This window comes from Nycticebus coucang, chromosome 3 (genome assembly GCF_027406575.1).
Source record: "Nycticebus coucang isolate mNycCou1 chromosome 3, mNycCou1.pri, whole genome shotgun sequence".
NCBI classification, from domain to species: domain Eukaryota; kingdom Metazoa; phylum Chordata; class Mammalia; order Primates; family Lorisidae; genus Nycticebus; species Nycticebus coucang.
The window spans coordinates 131,033,886-131,057,596 of record NC_069782.1 but is presented as its reverse complement, the minus strand read 5'-3'; the positions used below and the strand labels follow the sequence as shown (position 1 = coordinate 131,057,596).

Sequence of the window (23,711 nt, the reverse complement as noted above, 5' to 3'; positions counted from 1 at the left end):
ACAGGTATGAGCCACTACGCCTGGCCTGTATTTTCTCCTGTAAGTTTTGGAGTGCTGGCTTTTACAGTTGTTCTATAATCCATTTCATGTTAATTTTTTTGTATGATATGTGATTAGAGTAAATACTCATCTTCTCCGAAAATACCCAATTGTTCCTTACCAGTTGTTAAAAAGTCTACTTTTGCCCCATTGAAATACTTAAGCATATTGGTTACAAATCAGTTGACTATGTATGTGCAGGTTCATTTCTGAACTAGCAGTTCTGTTCTATTGGTGTATGTCTAAATTTACAGCTCATACTGTCATGATTATTATAGGAATGTAATAAATCCTGAAAACAGGTAATGGAAATCCTCTGATTTTGTTCTTTAAAAGGATTTTTTTTTAATATTCTAGGTTCTTTGCATCCCAATATATGTGTGTGTGTAGTGTAAAATTAGCTTACCTATTTCTATAAAAAAGCCTGCAATTGTATTAACTTTATAGATAAACAAGAGAGAATTGATACTTTATTTATACTGCTTTCAAATCCATGAACCTGGTGTATCACTTTATTTGTTTGTTTATTTGTTTATTTATTTATTTTGAGACAGCATCTCATTCCGTTGTCCTGAGTAGAGTGCTATAGCATCATCATAGCTCACAGCAACCTCAAACTCGTGGACTTGAGCATTTATTTCTCTTGCCTCAGCCTCCCAAATAGCTTGGACTACATGCATGCACCACTGCTTCTGGCTAGTTTTTCCTATTTTTAGCAGAGACAGAGTCACACTCTTGCTTGACTGGTCTTGAACTCCTGAGCTCAGACAATCCACTCGCTTCAGCCTCCCAGAGTACTAAGATTATAGGCATGAGCTACCATACCTGGCCTAAGTATTTGGTCTTTTACCATTAAGTAATAACTTAGCTATAAGCTTTCATGTATTCTCTTATTAGGTTGAAGAAATTCCCTTACTTTTCAATTTTGCTGACAGGTTTCATTATTAATGGATGTTGCATTTTGCCGATACCTTTTCTACATCTGTTGAAGTGATAATATGGATTTTCTCCTTTATTGTGATAATATGGTTACTGATTTTTTAATATTAATCCAACTATGTATTTATTTGAGACAGAGTCTCCCTATTTTGCCTTGGGTAGGGTGCCATGGCGTATAGCTCACAGCAACCTTGAGCTCCTGGGCTCAAGTGATTGTTCTTGCCTCAGCCTCTCTAGTAGCTAGAACAATGCCTGGCTAAGTTTTCTATTTTTAGTAGAGATAGTTTTTCTATTTTTATTATTATTTTTTTTTTTTTTACTTTTTTTAGAGACAGAGTCTCACTTTGTCACCCTCAGTAGAGTGCCATGGCATCACAGCTCACAGCAACCTCCAGCTCTTGGGCTTAGGTGATTCTCTTGCCTCAGCCTCCTGAGTAGCTAGGACCACAAGGGCCACCACAACACCGGCTATTTTTTGTTGCAGTTTGGCTGGAGCCAGGTTTAAACCCGCCACCCTCGGTATATGGGGCCTGCGCCCTACTCACTGAGCCACAGGCACCACCCAGTTTTTGTATTTTTAGTAGAGACGAGGTCTTACTCTTGCTCAGGCTGGTCTCAAACTCCTGAGCTCAAGTTATTCACCTGCTTCAGCCTCTCAGAGTGCTAGGATTATAGGAGTGAGCCATTGCACCCAGCGCCAGCCTTATAATTATAAGATAAACCTTCTTGATCATGACAATAGTATTTATTTTATATATTATAGAATTTGAGCTGCTAATGGTTCATTAGCTATTTTTGTTTCTGTGTTTATGAGGAAACTATGTGTTGTAGTTTTCTTATAATGTCTTTGTTTGGTTTTGTATTCAAGTAATGTTGAACTCCTCAGTGATTTTTTTTTTTTTTTTTACTGGTCTGCTGCATTTTGGTTGGTAAAAGCCGCTTCTCCTATTATCCTGATATTTTTTAAGCCAAGTTTCTTTCTATTAAAAAAAAAATTCCGGGGCGGCGCCTATGGCTCAGTCGGTAAGGCGCCGGCCCCATATACCGAGGGTGACGGGTTCAAACCCGGCCCCGGCCAATCTGCAACCAAAAAATAGCTGGGCGTTGTGGTGGGCGCCTGTAGTCCCAGCTACTCGGGAGGCTGAGGCAAGAGAATCACTTAAGCCCAGGAGTTGAAGGTTGCTGTGAGCTGTGTGAGGCCACGGCACTCTACCGAGGGCCATAAAGTGAGACTCTGTCTCTACAAAAAAAAAAAAAAAAAAAAAAAATTCCTTTTTTTTTTTTTTTTTTGAGACAGTTCACTTTGTCGCCCTTGATAGAGTGCCATGGCGTCATAATTCACAGCTACCTTAAACTTTTGGGCTCAAGTGAATCTCTTGCCTCAGCCTCCTGAGTAGTTGGGACTACAGGTGCCTGCCACAACACTCGGCTGTTTTTCGAGAAGAGGTATCACTCTGGCTCAGGCTGGTCTCAAACCTGTGAGCTCAGGCAATCCATCTGCTTCAGCCTCCCAAGTGCTAGGATTATAGGCATGAGCCACTGAGCCCAGTCTCAACAAATTTCTTTCTAAAATTATCAAACCAGCTCGGTGCCCGTAGCACAGTGGTTACGTCATCAGCCACATACACCAAGGCTAGCAGGTTCAAACCCAGCCGGGCCAGCTAAACAACAATGGCAACTGCACTAAAAAAAAATAGGGCGTGTGGCAGGCACCTGTAGTCCTAGCTACTAGGAAGGCTGAGGTAAGAGAATCGCTTAAGCCCAGGAGTTTGAGGTTTCTGTGAGCTGTGATGCCATGGCACTCTACTGAGGGTGGCATAGTGAGACTCTGTCTCAAAAAAATAATAATAAATAAAATCAAACCATCCTTTGCTGGTGTGAAATTCTCCAACTTTAGTCTGGACACTGTCTTATGCCTGTAATCCCACTTTCTTGTGTTATCTTGATTTTTTAGATCCAAACTTAATTCTAAAATTATCAAACCATCCTTTGCTGTTATTAAATTCTCAAACTTTAGGCTGGGCATGGTGGCTCATGCCTGTAATCTCAGTACTTTGGGAGTCTGAGGCTGTATAGCTTCTGGCTAGGAGTTCAAAACCAGCCAAAGAAACATAGCAAGACCTATCTCTACAAAGCTTTTAAAAAGTAGCTTCTCATGGTAGTGTACACCCGTAGTCCTAGCTACTTGAGTGGCTGAAGTGGAAGGATCACTTGAGCCTAGGAATTGGAAGCTGCGGTGAGCTATGACCACACCACTGCATTTCAGCCTGCTCCATAGAACAAGATCTTGTCTTTTATTTATTTTTCTTTTATTTATTTATTTATTTATTTATTTTGAGACAGTCTTGCTTTGTAGCCCTCAGTAGGATGTCATGGCGTCACAGCTCACAGTAACCTTAAACTCTTGTGCTTAAGCATTTCTCTTGCCTCAGCCTCCCAAGTAGCAGGGATGACAGGCACTTGCCACAACACCCAGCTATTTTTAGAGATGAGGTCTCACTCTGGCTCAGGCTGGTCTCGATTCTGTGAGCTCAGGCAATCCACCCACCTTAGCCTCCCGAGTGCTGGGATTACAGGCGTGAGCCACGGCACCCGGCCCAAGATCTTGTCTTTTAAAAAAACAAACAAGCCAGGCATGGTGGCTCATGCCTGTAATTATAGCAGTTTGGCTTACTTGAGGGGATTGCTTGTGCTCAGGAGTTTGAGACAAGCCTGAGCAAGAGGGAAATCTAAAAATAGAAAAGCTAGCTGAGCACTAAGGCAGGCACCAGTAGTCCCAGCTACTTGGGAGACTGAGGGAGGCAAGAGGATCTCTTGAACCCAAGAGTTTGAGGTTGCTATGAGCTATGATGCCAGGCACTCTACTCAAGGCGGCAGAGTGAGACTGTGTCTCAGATAAATAAACAAACAAAGGTTCTCTAACTTTAGATTCTTCACCTTCCTTTTACTATAAGTTGTCATAAAGTGCCTTTGCTTTTTTTTCAATTGTATTAGAGTCTATAGGTATGCCTTTCTTATAGCAATCTTGTACCACATAAAGCTGCATTTTCAATACAAAATGAAAAGGTGTTTTGTAAAACGTGTGAGGTTTTCGTACCTGCTGATGTAGCTGCAGCAAAGGCTTCATGAATTTCCTTTAAAAAGAAAATTAATAGGGCGACACCTGTGGCTCAAAGGAGTAGGGCGCTGGCCCCATAAGCCAGAGGTAGTGGGTTCAAACCCAGCCTTGGCCAAAAATAACTGCAAAAAAAAAAAAAAAATTAATAGTCCTTCATTTATTTTGGAATGGTGGGCAACTCCACCTGTAGACCTCAGTCTATGGAATATCAAGCAAATCAGTGTTTTCTTATAACGTCATGAGTTTTCTCTGTTTCTTGGGAGCACTTCTAGCATCATTAGTGGCACTTCATAGGGTCCCACGGTATTATTCAAGGTTTATAGTATTGCACTAAACACAATGAAAAATATGCAAGAACTGTACTTTTTACTGTGATGTGAAATTTACTGGAGAGATGAACTGCTCATGCATAAATGATTAGTGTCACATTGGACTTTAAGTGGAGACTTGCAGCACTTTGGTTCATTACAATGGTAATACTACAAAATTTGTAGGTGGTTACAAAATTATTAGGGTAGAGTATAGTATATGCTATAGTTACGTTTATGCAGTTATGATTTAATACTGCCTCTTTATGTTTGTTTATATTTCTCTCAACTGTGACTGGTGCCATGCATGATACATGTTTGTGTGCATGAATTTTGATAAATTTTAACTTCTTACAACAGGTTGGTGTATATTTTATGATAGTTAGGGATAACATAGATTAGTATCTACATATATTTTGTGCATTCATGATATACCTTTTTCTTAATTTTTTCAGTATTTCCAGGCTACACAATTCATCTGCAAGTTTTTTCAAACTGCTGCTCATCTCCAACTTTTCTAATATATTTACTGAAAAAAATCTGCATATAAGTAGACCCACACAGCTCATACCCAAGTTATACAAGAGTTGATTACAGTGTTTGTTTTATCAGTTAACAGAGTATTGTTGTAACCTTTAACTGTAGTTGTAGATTTTTCTATTTCTTCTTTTTCAATTTTTCTTCATTAGTTTTGAAGCTCTTTTATTAGATTTACATATAAATAGGATTATTATATCTTTATCATAAATTGACCCTTTTACCATCATGATTAAATTTTACCCTTTATTTCTTTTATCATTCCTTGTTTTGAAGTCCTTATCAGATATTAATATATTAATTCAACTTTCTTTTAATTAGTATTTCTACAACATATCTTTTTTCTATCTTCTGACTTTCAACATGAGACTTTGTATTTTAGGTAGATTTTATTTATTTATTTTGAAGGATTTCTTTTCGGTGACCCATAGTTAGGTTTTGATTTTATATCCGGTCTCATAATCTCTACCTTTTATAGTGGTACCTAGGGCCTAGTTGGGGAGGGGAGTGGGGAGTGACTGTTAATGGGTTTAAGGTTTATTTATGGGGTGATGGCAATGTCTAAAATAGATTATGGTGATGACTGCAAAATTATATAATTATAGTAAAAAACATTGATTTGTACACTTGAAGCAGGTGAATTTTGTGTAACCTATAATATAACATATATATATCTGTATATCTATTATCTATCTATATATATTTTTTTTTTTGTAGAGACAGAGTCTCACTTTATGGCCCTCGGTAAAGTGCCGTGGCCTCACACAGCTCACAGCAACCTCCAACTCATGGGCTTAAGCAATTCTCTTGCCTCAGCCTCCCAAGTAGCTGGGACTACAGGCGCCCGCCACAACGCCCAGCTATTTTTTTTTTGGTTGCAGTTTGGCCAGGGCCGGGTTTGAACCTACCACCCTCGGGTATATGGGGCCGGCGCCTTACCGACTGAGCCACAGGCGCCGCCCCTAACAAATATATTTTTAAAAAATCTCTAAGCTGGGCATTGTGGCATGTGCCTGTAGTCCTAGCTACTTGGGAGGCTGAGGCAAGAGAATTACTTGAGCCCAAGAGTTTGAGGTTTCTGTGAGCTGTAATGCCATGGCACTCAATATTGAGGGTGACAAAGCGAGACTGTCTCAAAAAAAAAAAAAAAACAAAAAAACTCTACCTTTTAAAGAGTGTTATGTTTATTTTATTTATTTATTTATTTTGAGACAGTCTCACTTATTAGCCCTTGGTAGAGTGCTATGACATCACAGCTCACAGCAACCTCCAAATCCTTGGGCTTAGGTGATTCTCTTGCCTCAGCCTTCCAAGTAGCTGGGACTACAGGCGCCTGCCACAACACCCAACTATTTTTTTGTTGCAGTTTGGCTGGGGCTGGGTTTGAACCCTCCACCCTTGGTATATGGGGCCGGCGCCTTACCCACTGAGCCACAGGCACCACCCAAAGAGTGTTATGTTTAATTTATCAATATGGCTGAGTTAAAAATCACCATCTTGCTTTTTTCCCCCTATTCCTCCCATCTGTTTATTTTTTTCTCTTTTTCTGTCATCTTTTGGTTTTACCAAGTGTTTTTGTTTGTTTGTTTTTTGAGACAGAGCCTCAAGTTGTCACCCTGGGTAGAATGCAGTGGCATCACAGCTCACAGCAACCTCCAACTCCCAGGCTTAAGTGATTCTCTTGCCTCAGCCTGCCAAGTAGCTGGGACTACACACACCCACCACAATGCCTGGCTATTTTTTGGTTGTAGTTGTCATTGTTTAGCTGGCCCTGGCCAGGTTTGAACCCGCCAGCTCTGGTGTATGTGGCTGGAGCCTTAGCTACAGGCACTGAGCCTTATCAAGTGTTTTTTATAATTCTATTTATTAAACACTATTCACTTTATTCACTTTGTTTTTTTGAGACAGAGTCTAACTATGTTGCCCTTGATAGAGTGCTGTGGCATCACAGCTCACAGCAACCTCTAACTTTGGGGCTTAAGCGATTCTTTTGCCTCAGCCTCCCAAAGTAGCTAGTGCCCGCCACAACACCCGGCTACACTATTGACTTTTTTTTTTTTTTATTTTTGAAGACAGAGTCTTTCTTTGTCACCCTGGGTAGAGCACCATGGAATCATAGCTAATAGCAACCGCAAACTCGTGGGCTCAAAACAATCCTCTTGCCTTAGCCTCCCAAGTAGGTGGGACTACAGGCGCCCACCACAAAATGGGCAAGAGTGAGACTCTGTCTCAAATTTTTTTTTTAGAGATGTGGTCTCACTCTTGCTCACTCAAACTCCTGAGGTCAAGCTGTCCACCCTCCTTGGCCTCCCAGAGTGCTAGTATCATAGGCATGAGCCGCTGCTCTCAGTCACACTTCTGACTTTTTTTTTTTAGAGACAAGAGTCTCACTTTGTCGCCCTTGGTAGAGTGCTGTGGTGTCACAGCTCACAGCAACCTCCAGGTCTTGGGCTTAGGCAATTCTCTTGCCTCAGCCTCCTGAGTAGCTGGGACTACAGGCACTCGCCACAACGCCCAGCAATTTTTTTGTTGCAGTTTGGTCGGGGCAGGGTTCAAACCTGCCACCCTCGGCATATGAGGCTGGCGCCCTACTCACTGAGTCACAGGCGCCACCCCACACTTTTGACTTTTTAACTATCCCTCTTTGTTTTATTTTTTTTAGTGGTTGCTATAGGGACTGCAATATACATCTTTAGCTTATGACACTGTGCCTTCAAAATAATGTTATATGCCTTTACCTAACACGTAATAGCCTTGCAATAGTATATTTCCATTTTCCACTTTCTGTCATTTATACTCTTATCATACATTTTTCTCCCAGTATTGTTTTAAATTTCAGAATACATTTTTTTTTTTTACTTTAAAGAACCAATTACCTTTTTCTTCATTTTTAAATATATGTGAAAGTATACTTATGTATTTACCATTTCTGGCATTCTTTGTTTTTTTTTTGAAGTAGAATCTCACTATACCACCCCTGGTAGAAGGCTGTGGCATCGCAGCTCACAGCAATTTCAAAGTCTTGGGCTTAAGCGATTCTCTTACCTCCGCCTCCCAAGTAGCTGGGTCTGTAGGCACCCACCACAACACCAGACTGTTTTTCGGTTGTAGTTGTCATTGTTGTTTTGGCAGGCCCAGACTGGGTTAGAACCCTCCAGCTCTGGTGTATGTGGCTGGCGCCCTAGCCACTGAGCTACAGGGGCCAAGACTGTACTGGTGTCTCTTTTGAATGCCCTAGGTATTCAACAAGTACTCTACATTCTGGTTGGTCAAAATTGAAACACCTTCCAGTCCTGTGTAAGCTATTAGCATGTTAGTTTAGAGATCCTCAGTCATGTTTTTGTCTGACCTGGTTGAGTCAAACATTACACATTCAGCCCTTATTATTCAGGAACAGATTCAGTGGGAACACTGTGCAAATTTCTGAAGGTCTTTCTCTGCCTTTCTTCCTCCACTCTGATAATCTGCTTCGCAAATTCCAGCTTCTGCCTCCCCAGACTCTAGTATGTCTCCTGAGCTCAGCAAGACCCTTCATGCTCACCTTGTTTGTTTTCCTTCTCTCAGGATATTTGTCCTATACTGCCTGTTATCCAGTGTCTGAAAAGAGTTGTTTCTTTTTCCGTCCTGTCTCCATCATGACTGCAAGTGGAAATCCTGAACCACTTTAAAACATTGCAGTATAACCTGAGTTACCCAGTTGAACTTTTTTAATTTCACATACTTTTCAGAGAACCATGTCTTGTGTGAAATACGCATATATATTGATTGTCTCTTCCTATTTCATTCTCTTTTTTCCTTCCTCTTTTTTTTTCTTTTCACAGAGGAAAGTTTTCAGTGGATATTGGAAATGGTATATATAATGAGCATTTTTATATCCCTTCATAGATAATTCACCAAAAGGTATCTATCCTTTTCCCCACTTTTCCTTCTATTCCTGAGCTCAGGTCTCAGCCTTAACAGTGATCATTTACAGAGACTCCACCGTCAACTCTCAAAACAGGAAAGTTTGGACATGAAGCTTTGAGGTCTCTTGATATTTCATGCTTTTAACTATCTGCTTACTCAGTATGCCTTTGTTGGACCCTGTCCATCTGGACATGGACCAGGTTTTGTCCTATATAACAGAAGGATAAGTAGGTAGTACATGTATATGAAAGAAGCTATAGTCTCCTTTTGGGGCCTTGGAGCTCATGAATCTTATTGTTTCTTCTCCTTGTCTTCTGAAATACAAATCTTTTGGTTGCTATATGCAAACAAGTGCTGAAAATAGCTCAGCAAGTCTTTGAACCTAGCTGCTCAAAGATCACCATGTGTCTGCTTAGATTGTTTTGGACAGTTATCTAATGAGTACACTGCACATTTGAGCTGAATTTATGCAGTTGAAATGTGTCGCTCAATTGAACACACTTCAGAAGGGCATATCAGAATGGGTCAAACTAGATTTCCTATGGAACTGCAACTATCGCTTGTATATTTTGAAAGTAGAGTGACATTCTTTCCCTACCCTTTCCATCTTTTTTTATCCCAAAAAAAAAATGGAAAGGGTAGGGAAAGAATGTTCTTATTTTTTCAGTGTCAGAGCTGAGCCTGAACCACCTGCCCTTCAGGTGGTTGGCCCTGATGGAGCCTAAGCTGTCAGTGCCAGAGTTACAAACCTGCAGCAGTATCTTGGGGGCCCTGCTGCACTAGTGGAGAATTTTGTACTCCAGAGAATTAGCTGCCACAGTAATGTAAAGTGCAACATATAGTAGAGATGAGTGAGGCCTTGGATTCCTACTTTTCCCTGTCTTAAAAGGTGTAGTATTATCTCAACCTAGCTGCTCATTCACTAATGCCAGCTATGCAGCTGACCCCAAACCACACTTACTGCTATGGGCTCAACCCTGTGTGTCCTTACATCTATGACCGTGACTATCAATGGTGGTTTATTCTGATTCCCCAGTTTTTGTTAGCTTCATTAAGACAGGACTTGGCTCTGAGGGCTTTAAAGGCCTGTTGCAGTGTTGACAACGGTGCTGAGTGTACTATTAGGGCCTAACTCTAATCTTACCATGTGACTTTGTTGAGAGATTCCTTTCTTTTTTAGCTGGGCCTGTGTTACTAAATCAGTCCACAGGCATGTTGGCTGTTTTCTATTTCTTAGGACTCTGTTAGGCATTGTGAAAAATCATAACGAATACTGGATTTCCTTCAGGGTGCTAAACATCTAACTATGACAATTTTCAGTGAAGAAATCAGTAGTAATAGCATGCTTATTTCTTTAAGAGAGGTCCTGCCACTCTGCCTGCTTACACCTGATAGTGCACAAACCCTGAAGCAGTACGTTCTTTCTTCCATAGGAAATCCTTCATTGGGAAGCCTGTAGAATTCAGATATCTTACAGAAAGGTTAAGGGAATGAGTGGAGTTTGATGGCAGAGGTTGGCAGGAAAGGTATGGAAATAGATCAGTTCTCCCAATTTCTCCCCAAAAAGCAATTCTTCTAGAGCTTGGGGATAGGTGGTTACAAAAAAAGTTATTTCTAGGGTCATATCAAGGTAAAAGAAAATAAGAGTAACAGCTATGGTTATTAAGTACTTTCTGTATGTCAAGCAATATACAGTGTATATGTCAAGCCTAGTATATTGTATATGTCATAGATCCTATATATATATATATATAAAACCTAGTATACTGTATATGTCATATATACTGTGTGTGTATATATATAAATATACAGCCTAGTATACTGTATATGTCTTTTTTTTTTTGGAGACAGAGCCTCACTTTGTCGCCCTCTGCAGAGTGCTATGTCATCACAGCTCACAGCAACCTCCAACCCCTGGGCTTAGGCGATTCTCTTGCCTCAGCCTCCTGAGTAGCTGGGACTACAGGCGCCTGCCACAATGCCCAACAATTTTTTTTTTTTTTTTTTTTTTAGAGACAGAGTCTCACTGTACCACCCTCGGGTAGAGTGCCGTGGCGTCACACGGCTCACAGCAACCTCCAACTCTTGGGCCTATGCGATTCTCTTGCCTCAGCCTCCAAAGCAGCTGGGACTACAGGCGCCCGCCACAATGCCTGGCTATTTTTTGTTGCAGTTTGGCCGGGGCTGGGTTCGAACCTGCCACCCTCGGCATATGGCGCCGGTGCCCCACTCACTGAGCCACAGGCGCCGCCCTCCAACTATTTTTTTTGTTGTTGCAGTTTGGCTAGGGCTGGGTTTGAACCTGCCACCTTTGGTATATGGGGCTGGCGCCCTACCCACTGAACCACAGGCACCGCCCTAGTATATAGTGTCTTATTTAGTCCTCAGAACAAGCTCTGTGTGATGAAATTATTACTATTCCCATTTGAAGATGAGGAAACTGGGGCCCACCCAGCTCCACCCTGTTAGTAAGTGATGAAGACAGGATACCAGCCCAGGCAGGCTGACACTTAACCACTATGCTATCTTGGATATTACTAGCTATTATTAAAACTCTTTGTTAGCACCCAGGTGCAACTGGACCCAACGGTGACCTGCCAGGGTCTTTACTTAGAGAACATCTTTGCAGTGCTTCTTGTTTAGCTTTACCTAACCCTGAATTTGGAAGAATAAATATGTATGATGGGAGAAAAGGAATTGGCCTTTTGCTTCTCTTTCATCAGAATTCCTCTTCTAAGCTTGACTACCACTTAATTGTGAGAATGCCACTGAGAGGCTGTTCTTAGGCTGGTGAAATTGCAATGTTAGGCACAGATCTTTATTGCTTCTAGGAGAAAAGGAGGCTTGTTCCCCCAGTGAAAGATACATAACTAGTTCTGGGAAAGGTCTGTTTTTAGGAAAATACAAAGCAGGGTAGGAGGCTAGATTAATTCCTTTCAGAGAAAATGAAAGATTATACCTTATATTTCTCTCTCAGGCTCTTGCCAAAGTTTATAGAGCATTTCAGCTCTATTATAAATCCAGAGAAGGGAGTTAAGCTCTGAGTAGGTATCTTCCATTATATGAAAGGATATCTTCCTTTGAGTTTGAGGAAGTTTACTAGGTGTGAGAAGGAAAAAACCTTCAGCCTTGGCTGAAAGATGTATATTTGACTTATGTTGTCTCTCCACAGATGAGAGGGAGACCTTAGTTTGCATTTATCATAAAGACTACCTACAGCTACTTGGATGTTCCTTTCCTCTCTAGCAGTCCATTTGCCAGTGACCATTACTGAAGGCCTACTATACACCCAGCACTATTTCTTTTAGAGATAGGACATTATGTTAGGACCAGGTAGTCAGAGCTATGAATAGTTTAGAGGGGTGGCATGAGAAGCAAACCTGATTATTCAGACCTTCTTGATTCTGTGGCCAAAAGGATGGATGTGTCCCAAATCCTGAACCATTGTGAGGGATAAACTCCTTTACCCAACTTACCATGGACCAACTCATTACTTCTACATCATCAGCTTATAGAATAAGCCACTACTATTCAGTCCAAATGATGAGAAAGAGAAGCAAGAACAGTGTCCAGACTTATGGCTAGTGATGGTCTTATTTGTGGTTTCAGAGCTTAATCCCTCAAGCTGTTCTGCTTTGTGGAAGAAATGGGTTCAAAAATCATTTTTTCTAGTAAGTAAATATCTGAAGTAGAACAAATGATCACAGTTCAGTGGGAGGAATAGATGGAGATTATCATGAAAATCCTGAAAATCCTTATTTTTTTCCTCTTATTTCCATTTTAATTCTTCTTTTCATACTACCTAAAGATTAATTTTTCTATGATTAGGGACTTGACAGGGTTAAAGTAGAACTGCATGGAAATGGAACATGATTTTTTTTTTTTTTTTTTGAGACAGAGTCTCAAGCTGTCACCCTGGGTAGAGCGCTGTGGCATCACAGATCACAGCAACCTCCAACTCTTGGGCTTAAGCAATTCTCTTGCCTCAGCCTCCCAAGTAGCTGGGACTACAGGTGCCCGCCACAACACCTGGCTATATATTTATATATTTTTTTTGGTTGCAGTTGTCATTGTTGCTTAGCAGACCTGGGCTGGGTTCAGACCCACCACCCTAGGTGTATGTGGCTGGTGCCCTTGCCAGCTGAGCTACGGGCGTCACCAACAAGATGATTATAGTCTCAGATGAGAGAATGGAAGCTTGGCCATGATGTATGAGCATTCATCGTAGATTTATTGATCCCTTTTAACACTGCTCCCCAAGTTTAAAGACCAGAGGATGGCTAGTGCCTAAAACACCCAATTAAAGATACAAGACCTTGAAAAGAGTATTGAGCAAAGTAGCGGCCAAAATCAGATTTCACTGATGAGTTTGGAATGGTCTGTAAAGTTGGGTGGTGGTGTATACCAACTATAAAACAAGTTTGAGCATGGTTTTTCAATTGCTAATTGTGGAAATTGGCAAGACCTGGAGGTCAGAGGCTATTGGAAGTCATTAATGCTCAAAATCAGGCCTTTACCAGGTTTCTTTCCCAGCTCTCACAGAACATGCATCCTACTTCTTAGGAGGAGAGAGTTTGAATTCATTGAATCTTTGGTCTCTAAAGACCAAGTTTATCCTCTGAAAAACATGTCTCAGAGGCCGGGCATGGTGACTCATGCCCTTAATCCCAACACTCTGGGAGGCTAACGTGGGTGGATGGCCTGAGCTCATGGGTTTGAGACCAGCCTGAGCTAGAGTGAGATCCCATCTCTTAAAAAAGCATTGTGACAGGTGCCTGTAGTCCCAGCTACTTGGGAGGCTGAGGCAAGAGAATTGCTTGAGCCCAAGGTTGCTGTGAGCTGTGACACCATGGCACTCTACTAAGGGCAACAAAGTGAGACTCTGTCTCAAAACAAAAAAAAAAAAGAAGAATATGTCTCAGGTTAGACCAGCCTGCTAATAATATAGGAAGGGCATTGGATTAGGAGTCAGAAAATTCTAGTATCTAATACTAGTTTTGTAGCTTTGGGCAATTGCAGTCTTTCTAGACATCTGTTTCTTCATCTGTGAAATGAGGGCCATGAACAAAGTAGGTGATTTTAAAGGTTCTTTCCAGAATTATTATTTCTATGGCTCTGTTTCTATGGTAACACTTTGGTAAAAAGAGGTGTGGTTGCCTTACATGTCACTGTCCTCAAATGCTACGGATAACTCCCAAGTCCTTCTGGCTACCATTTTTTTTTTTTGTAGAGACAGAGTCTCACCTTATCACCCTCGGTAGAGTGCCGTGGCATCACACAGCTCACAGCAACCTCCAAATCCTTGGGCTTAGGCGATTCTCTTGCCTCAGTCTCCCGAGCAGCTGGGACTACAGGCGCCCGCCACAACGCCCGGCTATTTTTTTGTTGCAGTTTGGCCGGGGCTGGGTTTGAACCCGCCACCCTCGGCATATGGGGCCGGCGCCCTACCCGCTGAGCCACAGGCGCCGCCCCTTCTGGCTACCATTTAACCAGCTGTTTCATCTTATTTGAAGATATCTAATACTTTCTATTTCAATTTTTCCCCTTTGTTTTCATCTCAATAGCCTTCATTCTTTTAGTACCTTCTATTTGCTAGATTCTATCATTTATATTTTTATACTTATTTTATATATTATCACTAATCTTCACAATGTTGTAAGAAAATATACTGGGCACAGTGGTGTGTGCCTATAGTCCCAACTACTCGAGAGGTTGAGATGTGAAGATTGCTTGGACCCAGGAATTTGAGATCAGTCTGAGCAAAGGAGACTCTCACTCCAAAATCAAATTAAATTAGAAAATAAGGATAAACACAGTAGCTCACACCTGTAATCCTAACTCTTTGGGAGGCTGAGGCAAGAGGATCATTTGAAGCCAGGAATTCAAGACTAGCCTGGGCAACATAGTGAGACCCTGTCTCTGCAGGAAAAAAAAAATTAGCCAGGTATGATGGTATGCACATATAGTCCCAGCTAGGTGGGATGCTGAAACCAAGATTTTTAGGGTGCAGTGAGCTGTGATCACACTACAGTATTTCAGCCTGGGTGACAGAGTAAGATCCTTTCTTTAAACAAAATAAAATTCAAAGTCCCTGCTTTAAAAAAAAAAAAAAAAATAGGGCAGCGCCTGTGGCTCAGTGAGTAGGGCGCCGGCCCCATTTACCGAGGGTGGCGGGTTCAAACCCAGCCTCAGACAAACTACAACAAAAAATTAGCCGGGCGTTGTGGCGTAGTCCCAGCTGCTCAGAAGGCTGAGGCAGGAGAATCGCAGAAGCCCAGGAGCTGGAGGTTGCTGTGAGTCCTGTGATGTCATGGCACTCTACCGAGGGCGGTAAAGTGAGACTGTCTCTACAAAAAAATTAAAAAATTAAAAAAAAATAGGGCACCGGCTACTGCACATTCCATGCTAAGGTTTGTATGTATCTGAAACTTTATCAGTGAATTTGAATTAACCTCTTGCACCAGGATCTTATCTAGTCATTGAAGAGATCCTAAATCTGATGTAGCCAAGCGCCTCACAACCTGTGTTAAACAAAGCTAAGCCTCCATGGGCCTCTTTGCTCTTCCTTTCTTTCTTTTTTTTTTTTTTTGTGACAGAGTCTCACTCTGTTGCCCTGGGTAGAGTACCATGGTGTTATGGCTCACAGCAATTTCAAACTCTTCAGCTCAAGTGATTCTCTTGCCTCAGCCTCTCCAGTAGCTGGGACTACAGGCAACTGCCACAACACCTGGCTAGTTTTTCTGTTTTTAGTAGAGACATTGTCTTGCTCTTACTCAGGCTGGTCTAAACTCATAAGCTCAAGCAATCCACCTGCCTCAGCCTCCCAGAGTGCCAGGATTAGAGGCATGAGCCACCGTGCCTGGCCCTGTTCAGGTTTTCTTTAGCATAACCTATATCCCCTTGCATTACCAAAGTTGTACTGGGCATTCTCTGACTTCTGGTTGATGCATTGCCAGTTACACTGAGAACAATGAGTTCATTTGGAGAGGTTTGCTTTCACATTTCACATTGAATAGGGAATAAGATTTCCTCTTACCAGAATCTACCGTGGGCTATGAAGATATACAAGGCCTTAGCTCTTGGGTAGGAGAACTATCTGGCAACAACTAGAACTTCCAAATACCCCTGTCATCAGAAGGAGGCCTTAATTATAAAATTTTTAATCATTATAGACTATTCCTCATGTCATTTCATCCCCACATCAGTCTTATGATGTAGATAGTATTACCCCATTTTAAAAATATGAAAACTGAAGCTCAAAGAGATGAAGAAACTTGTATAAAATTAGTGGCTCAGTGAGCAGGGCGCCGGCCCCATATACCGAGGGTGGCGGGTTCAGACCCAGCCCCGGCCAAACTGCAACAAAAAAAATAGCCGGGCGTTGTGGCAGGTACCTATAGTCCCAGCTACTCGGGAGGCTGAGGCAGGAGAATAGCATAAGCCCAGGAGTTAGAGGTTGCTGTGAGCTGTGTGACGCCACGGCACTCTACCGAGGGCAATAAAGTGAAACTCTGTCTCCACAAAAAAAAAAAAAAAAAATTATGTAGGTAATTAGTGGTAGATCTAGAACTAAAATTCAGGTCTGTGTTCTTAATGGCTTTTTTGTCTTCTCAGTCATTTTCCTCCAGAGACCTCAGGGGCAGGTATGTAGATCTCCCCCACCTTTACCCAGTTTGTTTTTCCCTTGTCTGAGTTGAGGCAGAGTGGTTTTTTTTGTTTTGTTTTGAGACAGAGTCACCCCCATAGAGTTCCATAGTGTCATAGTTCACAGCAACCTCAAAGTTTTGGGCTCAACGATTCTCTTTTTTTTTTTTGAGACAGAGCCTCAAGCTGTTGCCCTGGGTAGAGTGCCATGGCTTCACAGCTCACAGCAACCTCCAACTCTTGGGCTCAAGCGATTCTCCTGCCTCCGCCTCCCAAGTAGCTGAGACCACAGGCACCTGCCACAACGCCTGGCTATATTTTGGTTGCAGCCGTCATTGTTGTTTGGCGGGCCCAGGCTGGATTTGAACCCGCCAGCTCAGGTGTATGTGGCTGGCGCCTTAGCCGCTTGAGCCACAGGCGCCAAGCCAAGGCTTAACGATTCTCTTGCCTTAGCCTCTTGAGTAGCTGGGACTACAGGCACCTGCTACAGTGTCCAACTATTTTCAGAGATGGAGTCTGCAAGAGAATCGCTTAAGCCCAAGAGTTTGAGGTTGCTGTGAGCTGTGACACCACGGCACTCTACCCAGGGTGATAGTTTGAGACTCTGTCTCAAATAAATAAATAAATAAATAAAAAGGCAAATTTGGAGGTGCCTGTAGCTCAGTGGGTAGGGGCGCCGGCCACATACACCGAGGCTCATAGGTTCAAGCCCAGCCTGGCCCTGCTAAACAACAATGGCAACTGCAACGAAAAAATAGCCAGGCATTGTGGCAGGCGTCTCTAGTCCCAGTTACTTGGGAGGCTGAGGCAAGAGACTTAAGCCCAAGAGTTTGAAGTTGCTGTGAGCTGTGACACCACGGCACTCTACCGAGGGTGACATAGGGAGACTCTGTCTCAAAAAATAAATAAATAAAAAGGAGAATTCAAGTATATTTTCTAGAGAGAAGGGCTGAGACAAAAGAGGTTAGGTAAATGGTCCAAAGTCCTATAGCAATTCAGTTATCTTTCTATCAGGCTCTTACCAGGACTCAGTCTTCTGTCTACTGAAGGTCACAGGTAGAGGCATAAGGAATCCTTAGAGAGAGAGTATGTGACTTGTAGGTGATTTGAAGCTACCTTAAACTGAAGTTGTGGATGTGATTCCAGGAAGCCCACAAGCCCAACAGCTACTGAAAGAAAGCTTGTGCTTAACTATAGACTGTTAACTAATGGATTGAAAAAGGATCTCACCCTGGGAGGGGTCTTTGGAGTTGCAAGGAAGTCAGATACCAAAGGTTCAAATCATAGTAAAGCCTAAGGCCATTAGGCTATAGGGGCTCTGATAAATTGCTCCCTGCGTACATGCTGCCTTTGCAATATCCCACGCCAATGTTGGGGCTTGATTAGGACACATTCCTAAAGTTTCAAGCTATAGAAAGCAAAGTCCCAGGCAAGAAAAGTATCCCTAGTGCTCTGAAATCCTAGATGGACTGGGGCCTAGACTTGACTTTAGAATCTCTTCCCCTGGGAGTAAAAGAGAAGTGACGAGAGCAGGAGACAGTGAAGACTGAATGAACTGACAGGCAACTTTGCTTAGTTTTTTGTTTTTTTTTTTTATTGTTGGGGATTCATTGAGGGTACAATAAGCCAGGTTACACTGATTACAATTGTTAGGTAAAGTCACTCTTGCAATCATGTCTTGCCCCCATAAAGTGTGACACACACCAAGGCCCCACCCCTCTCCCTCCGTCCCTCTTTCTGCTTTTCCTCCCCCCCCCATAACCTTAATTGTCATTAATTAGCTTTACTCAGTTAAGAAAGTAAGTAAGCCCACAAGAAAGAGCCAGGGAAAGAGGAGGTGGCAATAGTCAGTGTCTGGACAAGAGGAGAGCTAAGATCATGTAGTACCTGAGTCCAGACAAGCCTGAGTTTCTCTTCAAGGAGCTAGTAGCTTACAGGCCTTCTCTACTGTCATCTACCTGCAACAAACTATAGTAGGCTATATAGGCAAAAGCCAGCTTTACTAGGAAATGAAAAAAAATTCCCTGTTCTAAGGGAGACCTTAGATCTTCCATTCTGCCTTGGCAAGAAGAGAAAGCCCAGGTGATCAAGTAAGGCAGGCTTACTTGAGGCCTGAGGCTCTCAGAATGTAGTCAAGAGATATGGCCATCTAGCTCGGTGCCTGTAGCTCAGTGGTTAGGGCGCTGGCCACATACACCAGGGCTCATGGGTTTGAACCCAGCCCCAATCTGCTAAACAACAATGACAACTGCAACAAAAAAAATAGCTGGGCATTGTGGCAGGTACCTGTAGTCCTAGCTACTTGGGAAGCTGAGGCAAGAGAATCACTTAAGCCTAAGAGTTTGTGGTTGCTGTGAGCTATGATGCCATAGCACTCTACTGAGGGTGACATAGTGAGACTGTTTCAAAAAAAAAAAAAAAAAAGGTATGGCCATCTATTGATATGCTACACCTTTTCCTCAGAATTGCCTTTTGCATGGACCTGACACCCCTCAGGTAAGGCTAAGCCCAGGTTGCTGGGTCATAGGCATTGCTAAGGCAACTCTGATTTCAGGGCTTAGGAGAACATGTATTATTCTATTTTTCCTGGTTGTATCTTGGAGGAATTTTGCCTGTGTCTGGGCCAGGACCTTGGCTGTAGATTCTCCAGCCACAAGGGCAGCCCACATACATGAGAGGATTACTTTGTGGGTGACTGCCATTGCTGGGTACCAGGCTTCCTGCTAACAGAGCTGACAAATGGAATGAGAAGCAGGAATGGAACTAGCCTATACTGGGATCTATGGGACATAGCCAAGCACAATGATCTTGTGGAGCTGAATGTCCACAGGAAAGAAAGCTGGGCCTAACCTTTGCCCTGACTGTTCTTTCCCTCCAAATCCAAACTCAGCAGCTCTCTCTTAACAACACAAGCCTTCCCATGCTCTTTAGCTCTTCACTCTCCTCAGGAATTCTTGGCAGGCAGAATATTTTCTACCAAGTGAAGCTTGCCCTGGCATAAATTTGTACTGGTGCAAGGAACAATCAAGAGGTACTTTGGCGCTCCTCAGGAGTCTATCCTCAATCCCTTTGACCTGTCCTGAGTCTGGCTTATTTACTTTCTCTGTCACCCCTCTTACAACCTTCTGTTAGAACTGAGGGTCCCTTATCGCTCACTTATTTCCCCTTAAGCTCCCTCCATGATGTTATAGGCTTCCTCCAAAGCAGATTAGCTTCACTCAGATTACCAGAGAGTGCAGTCATTCTCTCTTTTGCTCTCTCCTTTCTTCCTAGCTTGCTTCTTCTGACTTGATGTAGTACCTCTCCCGTTGACTGTTCTTGTCTTTAATTTATGGTCTTATGAGGTAAAGTCACATCAGACATGGCTATAATAGCCCCTTACTTCTGTAACTACAGATATCTAAGATTCCTAGAATCAGTGGAAGTCTGAATCCTCCTCCCATAGAAAGTCAGAGAGGTATTGTGGGAAAGACACCCTTTCATAGAACAAAAGCTCTGGCTTAGTCTTGAAAGTGTTCCCTACACCCCAAGTCTAGAATTCCCAAAAGTTCAATCCAGGCACGAGATAGGAAGACTGAGCTGGCACTGAGAGATGAAAAGAAGTGGCAGATGGTGCTGAGGAATATCCCAAGACTGAAGAAATGTGGTTCCCAGAAAGGGAGAAAGGAGACATTGGCAAACTATGACAGCCTGGCCAGAGAAAGCTTTAGGATAGGGCTGAAAGTGCATTTATGGGATCAGGGATACTGGTGAACTCAGACACTGTTCCATTACCTCTTCTCATGCTCTTTTACCATACCTAGAGTAAACAGCCTTGGTGGCGAAGTTAGACTGGTCAGGAAAGGCAGGGAATGAAAAAGTTAGGAAGTGGTCCCAGAAACCTGAGGAATTGCTCCCATAGGGGATAGTGAGCAATCTTCTTCTTCTTTTTTTTTTTTTTTTTTTTTTTTTTGAGATCAACATCTTACCTTTTATAATATACTCAACATTTACACACCAATTTCATGTTTACAAGTACAAAAGGCAAAGAACTGCAAAGAACCTAAGCAACGGCATTTTCAACTACATTCAACAGTATTAATACCGTTGTCCCCATTCCCTGTTTTCCAAATCCAAAGGAAATGGTCAGTGCCACCCCATACATGGACTCCACTTTTAGAAGTTGGAGACTGTGTAGTTCGGCACAAGTCTGGGTTTCTACAGAGCTGAACTGAGATTCCATCGTGTTCCAGGCCAAATCAGCCAGAAGAAAGTCATCCATCTGTTTGAGGCTCATTGCTGGTGAAGAACAAGCTCCCCAGTGTTTCAAAACCAGAACTCATGGTCTGTGTCTCTGTGCTGTTCAACTGAACCTTACTTTCCAGAGTGGGTATGTTTTTAGCAGTGCAAATTCCTTCAGTTTGGGTCTCGGTGTCCGATGAGTCAGTACTCATGGAAAAGCTGGAGGCAGATGAGGGCTACTGTCTAAAAAGAAGTTTAAGTCTGTGTCTGTGTGTCAAACATCTCAAGGCCTAAGAAGCTGGAATTTCCCCTACATCTATAGGACAGAGCAGAGGTGTCTGCAAGTAAGAAGTCAGTTTGGGTCTCTATGTCCAGAGATTCCAGACTGGTTCAGTGTTTATGGTGCTAAGTTCACTCTCTTCAGTTTGAGTCTGGATATTTGAGGCTGAAAAGAACTCTTTGATGTCAAAATCTATTCCAGGATTCTGAACTGGGCCAGATGGGAGCTGGATGTCAGATCCAGGATGCATATCAGACAAAAGCCTACGATTATCCAATGTCTGACCAGGCAGGTTACTTGACAAGATGTTTCTAAATCACTTAATAGATCCATGGGGGTCCTTGGGTCTGATTATCTGTCATATTCAGTGAAGGAAGCATACTATTCTGTGCACTGAAGTTTATAATTAGTGCAGATTTCTCAACATCTTGATTTAAAGTCTTAGGGTCATTCTGAGGCAACAAACTGTGGATTACAGTCTCTGCTAATGTGCTGCTTATAATATTGTCTGTAGCAATACTGTACAATGAATGAACACCCTCAAAAATGTCTCCGCACGTTCCAGCTTGGTCCATCTGTATGTGGTCATCTGTCGGACTCTGCATCCCACTGGTTTGAGTTTCTCTGGAGACCCCACCTGACTGGAAACAAGTGTCTATAAATGCATCAGTCTGAGCAGCAAAGGATGAAGTTACCTTAGAGCTGGGCAAAAATGTCTGAGTGTGAACACTAATGGGAAGAGATACTTGAGAATCAAAAGACAAGTCAGTCTGGGAACAAGATGACACAGAGGAATCAGGGCTAGCCCACTGCATAGAAGGTATAACGTTTTGTGAGGCATAAGACAGATCTGTTTGTACATTGATTGAAGAAATGCTGTTCTTTTGACATGTGTTCCCCAATTCTTGATGGACTTTTACCCAAGTTCACTTGAACACCTGTACTAACTGTCTCAATTTTGGAAAGAGGTAGACTCTCCTTAAGAGAGTAAGCCTCTGAATCTAGGCTGAGGATCAGGGTTCCTACTGACAAGGGCACTAAGTGCACAGCCCCTGTCGCAGAGCCCTGATCAACACTTAACACCACAGGCTGGGCCAAGGAGTCGGCTGTAGGCACAAAGACAGGCACAGGAGAAAACTGCATCACAGGTAGTTTAACCAAAGCCACTTTGCGCTTTGGTAAAAGCAACTTTTGAGGATATCTTGGAGGTGCTGTAAGCGTATGCTTCCTTGCAGTCAAGCCACAAGAATCTTCAAATGGAGCTACTAGTTTTATTTCTGAAGCCTCTAGCTCTTGAGTGTCTGATTTAGGGATTGATTGGTTGCTCAGTGATTCAATGGTCTTATTGGACAACTTCTGATTTTGCAGGCAGTTTTCCATTTCCCTTTTCTTACTGGGTGGGTCCCTATGTTCTGCCGTGATCTCATGGCGAGTTCGGTAGATGTGGGTAGGGACAGTAACACATGCATTGGAACGTCTTGCCACAGTCCTCCGTGTGCCTCTTCAAGTCCCACTCGGTGCCATATGAGTTGCTGCACTTACTACTTTTATGGTTCTTCTCAGCATGCATTTTCATAAAGTGCTATTTTACGAGAGAAATTTGAGAAAATGGTCTGTCAGGGCCTCTGGGGCATCTTTCAATTGGGCAACAGAATTTCGGCACGGTTTTCAAATCTTTTCTTATTGTTGGATTTACTATGCTGTCCTGCAGGCGGTGGCTCTTGACCAGGTGCATGTTGAGCGCCAGGCTGTTGGGCAAGATCTTGCCGCAGCTGCACACAGTGCACAGGATGTTGGTCTGCACTGCCCAGGACAGCTCGCTCACCGACGGCTGGATCAGCTCCCGGGCTGGCAGCACCGGGACTGTGGGCCGCTGCATCGTCGCTACGGGCCACGGCCAGCTGCGCCACGGCCAGCTGCCCTTCAGCCAGGGTCCTGGGGTTACCCATGGGCCCGAGGCAGCCGTGGCTCACCTTGCGGGTGCCAGAACAGCCGGGGCACCCGCAATCCCCGCCTCTGAGGCTGCCATGGCTCCCTAGTGAGCAAGCTTCTTTGGTGCTGTCTTAACTGAACCCAACCCAAGAGGTCAGCAGTATGGGGCTAAGTGACCTGTGATTTGCATGGCCTAATTCCTACTTGGCCCTTGACATCCTCAGGTGCTAGAGGTGGTGAGAGCCAACTATGACACACTCACACTGAAGCTGCAGGATGGCCTAGACCAATATGAGCGCTACTCAGAGCAACACAAGGAAGCTGCCTTCTTCAAAGAGTTGGTGAGTGCCTCGCCCCTGTCTCTGCCTATGTCTCTTAGGGGTCCTTTCCCAGCCATTGGCTTGTACTGTGTAGAACTTCAAGGGAAGGACTGCAGTTTGCCAAAGACTGATACACTGATAAACAGTGTATCAGTTTTATCATTAAAGAAACACAACTTCTGTCCTAACGCAATCCAGACCAGACAGGACAAGAAGATACTCCTGAGGTAGCATTGCCCACCTCTGTTCTTCAGCCACAGAGACAGCCCGGGCACAGCTCCATCTGGGCCTGGGGCTTGACATGTTTACCCAGTGGCAGCTCTGGCTTATTGTTCCTCATCCTATCCTCAAGGCAACTATTAAATAATGAGAGTAATTGACTCTTTTCCTCCTTGAAGAATTACTTCTTCCCAAATTCCTACTACTGGTCTGAGTGATCTTCCAATCTGGTTCTCCAGTCTTCATTT

The 23,711-nt window shown here is 43.0% G+C and overlaps 1 protein-coding gene across 2 annotated transcripts in view; it reads left to right on the top strand.

The window, feature by feature from the left end:
* Positions 1 to 23,711, top strand: part of ARMH3 (armadillo like helical domain containing 3) — a 242,132-nt gene that overhangs the window by 214,281 nt on the left and 4,140 nt on the right. Inside the window, exons 25-26 of one of the 2 annotated variants that reach the window (XM_053583044.1) lie at positions 20,724 to 20,860; positions 21,558 to 21,757. In XM_053583044.1, coding sequence (XP_053439019.1) covers positions 20,724 to 20,860; positions 21,558 to 21,633 — 213 coding nt within the window. In that variant the 3' untranslated portion in view covers positions 21,634 to 21,757. Of the gene's footprint in view, positions 1 to 20,723; positions 20,861 to 21,557; positions 21,758 to 23,148; positions 23,266 to 23,711 lie in introns of those variants that run through there. The other variant, XM_053583043.1, reaches the window with a different exon arrangement.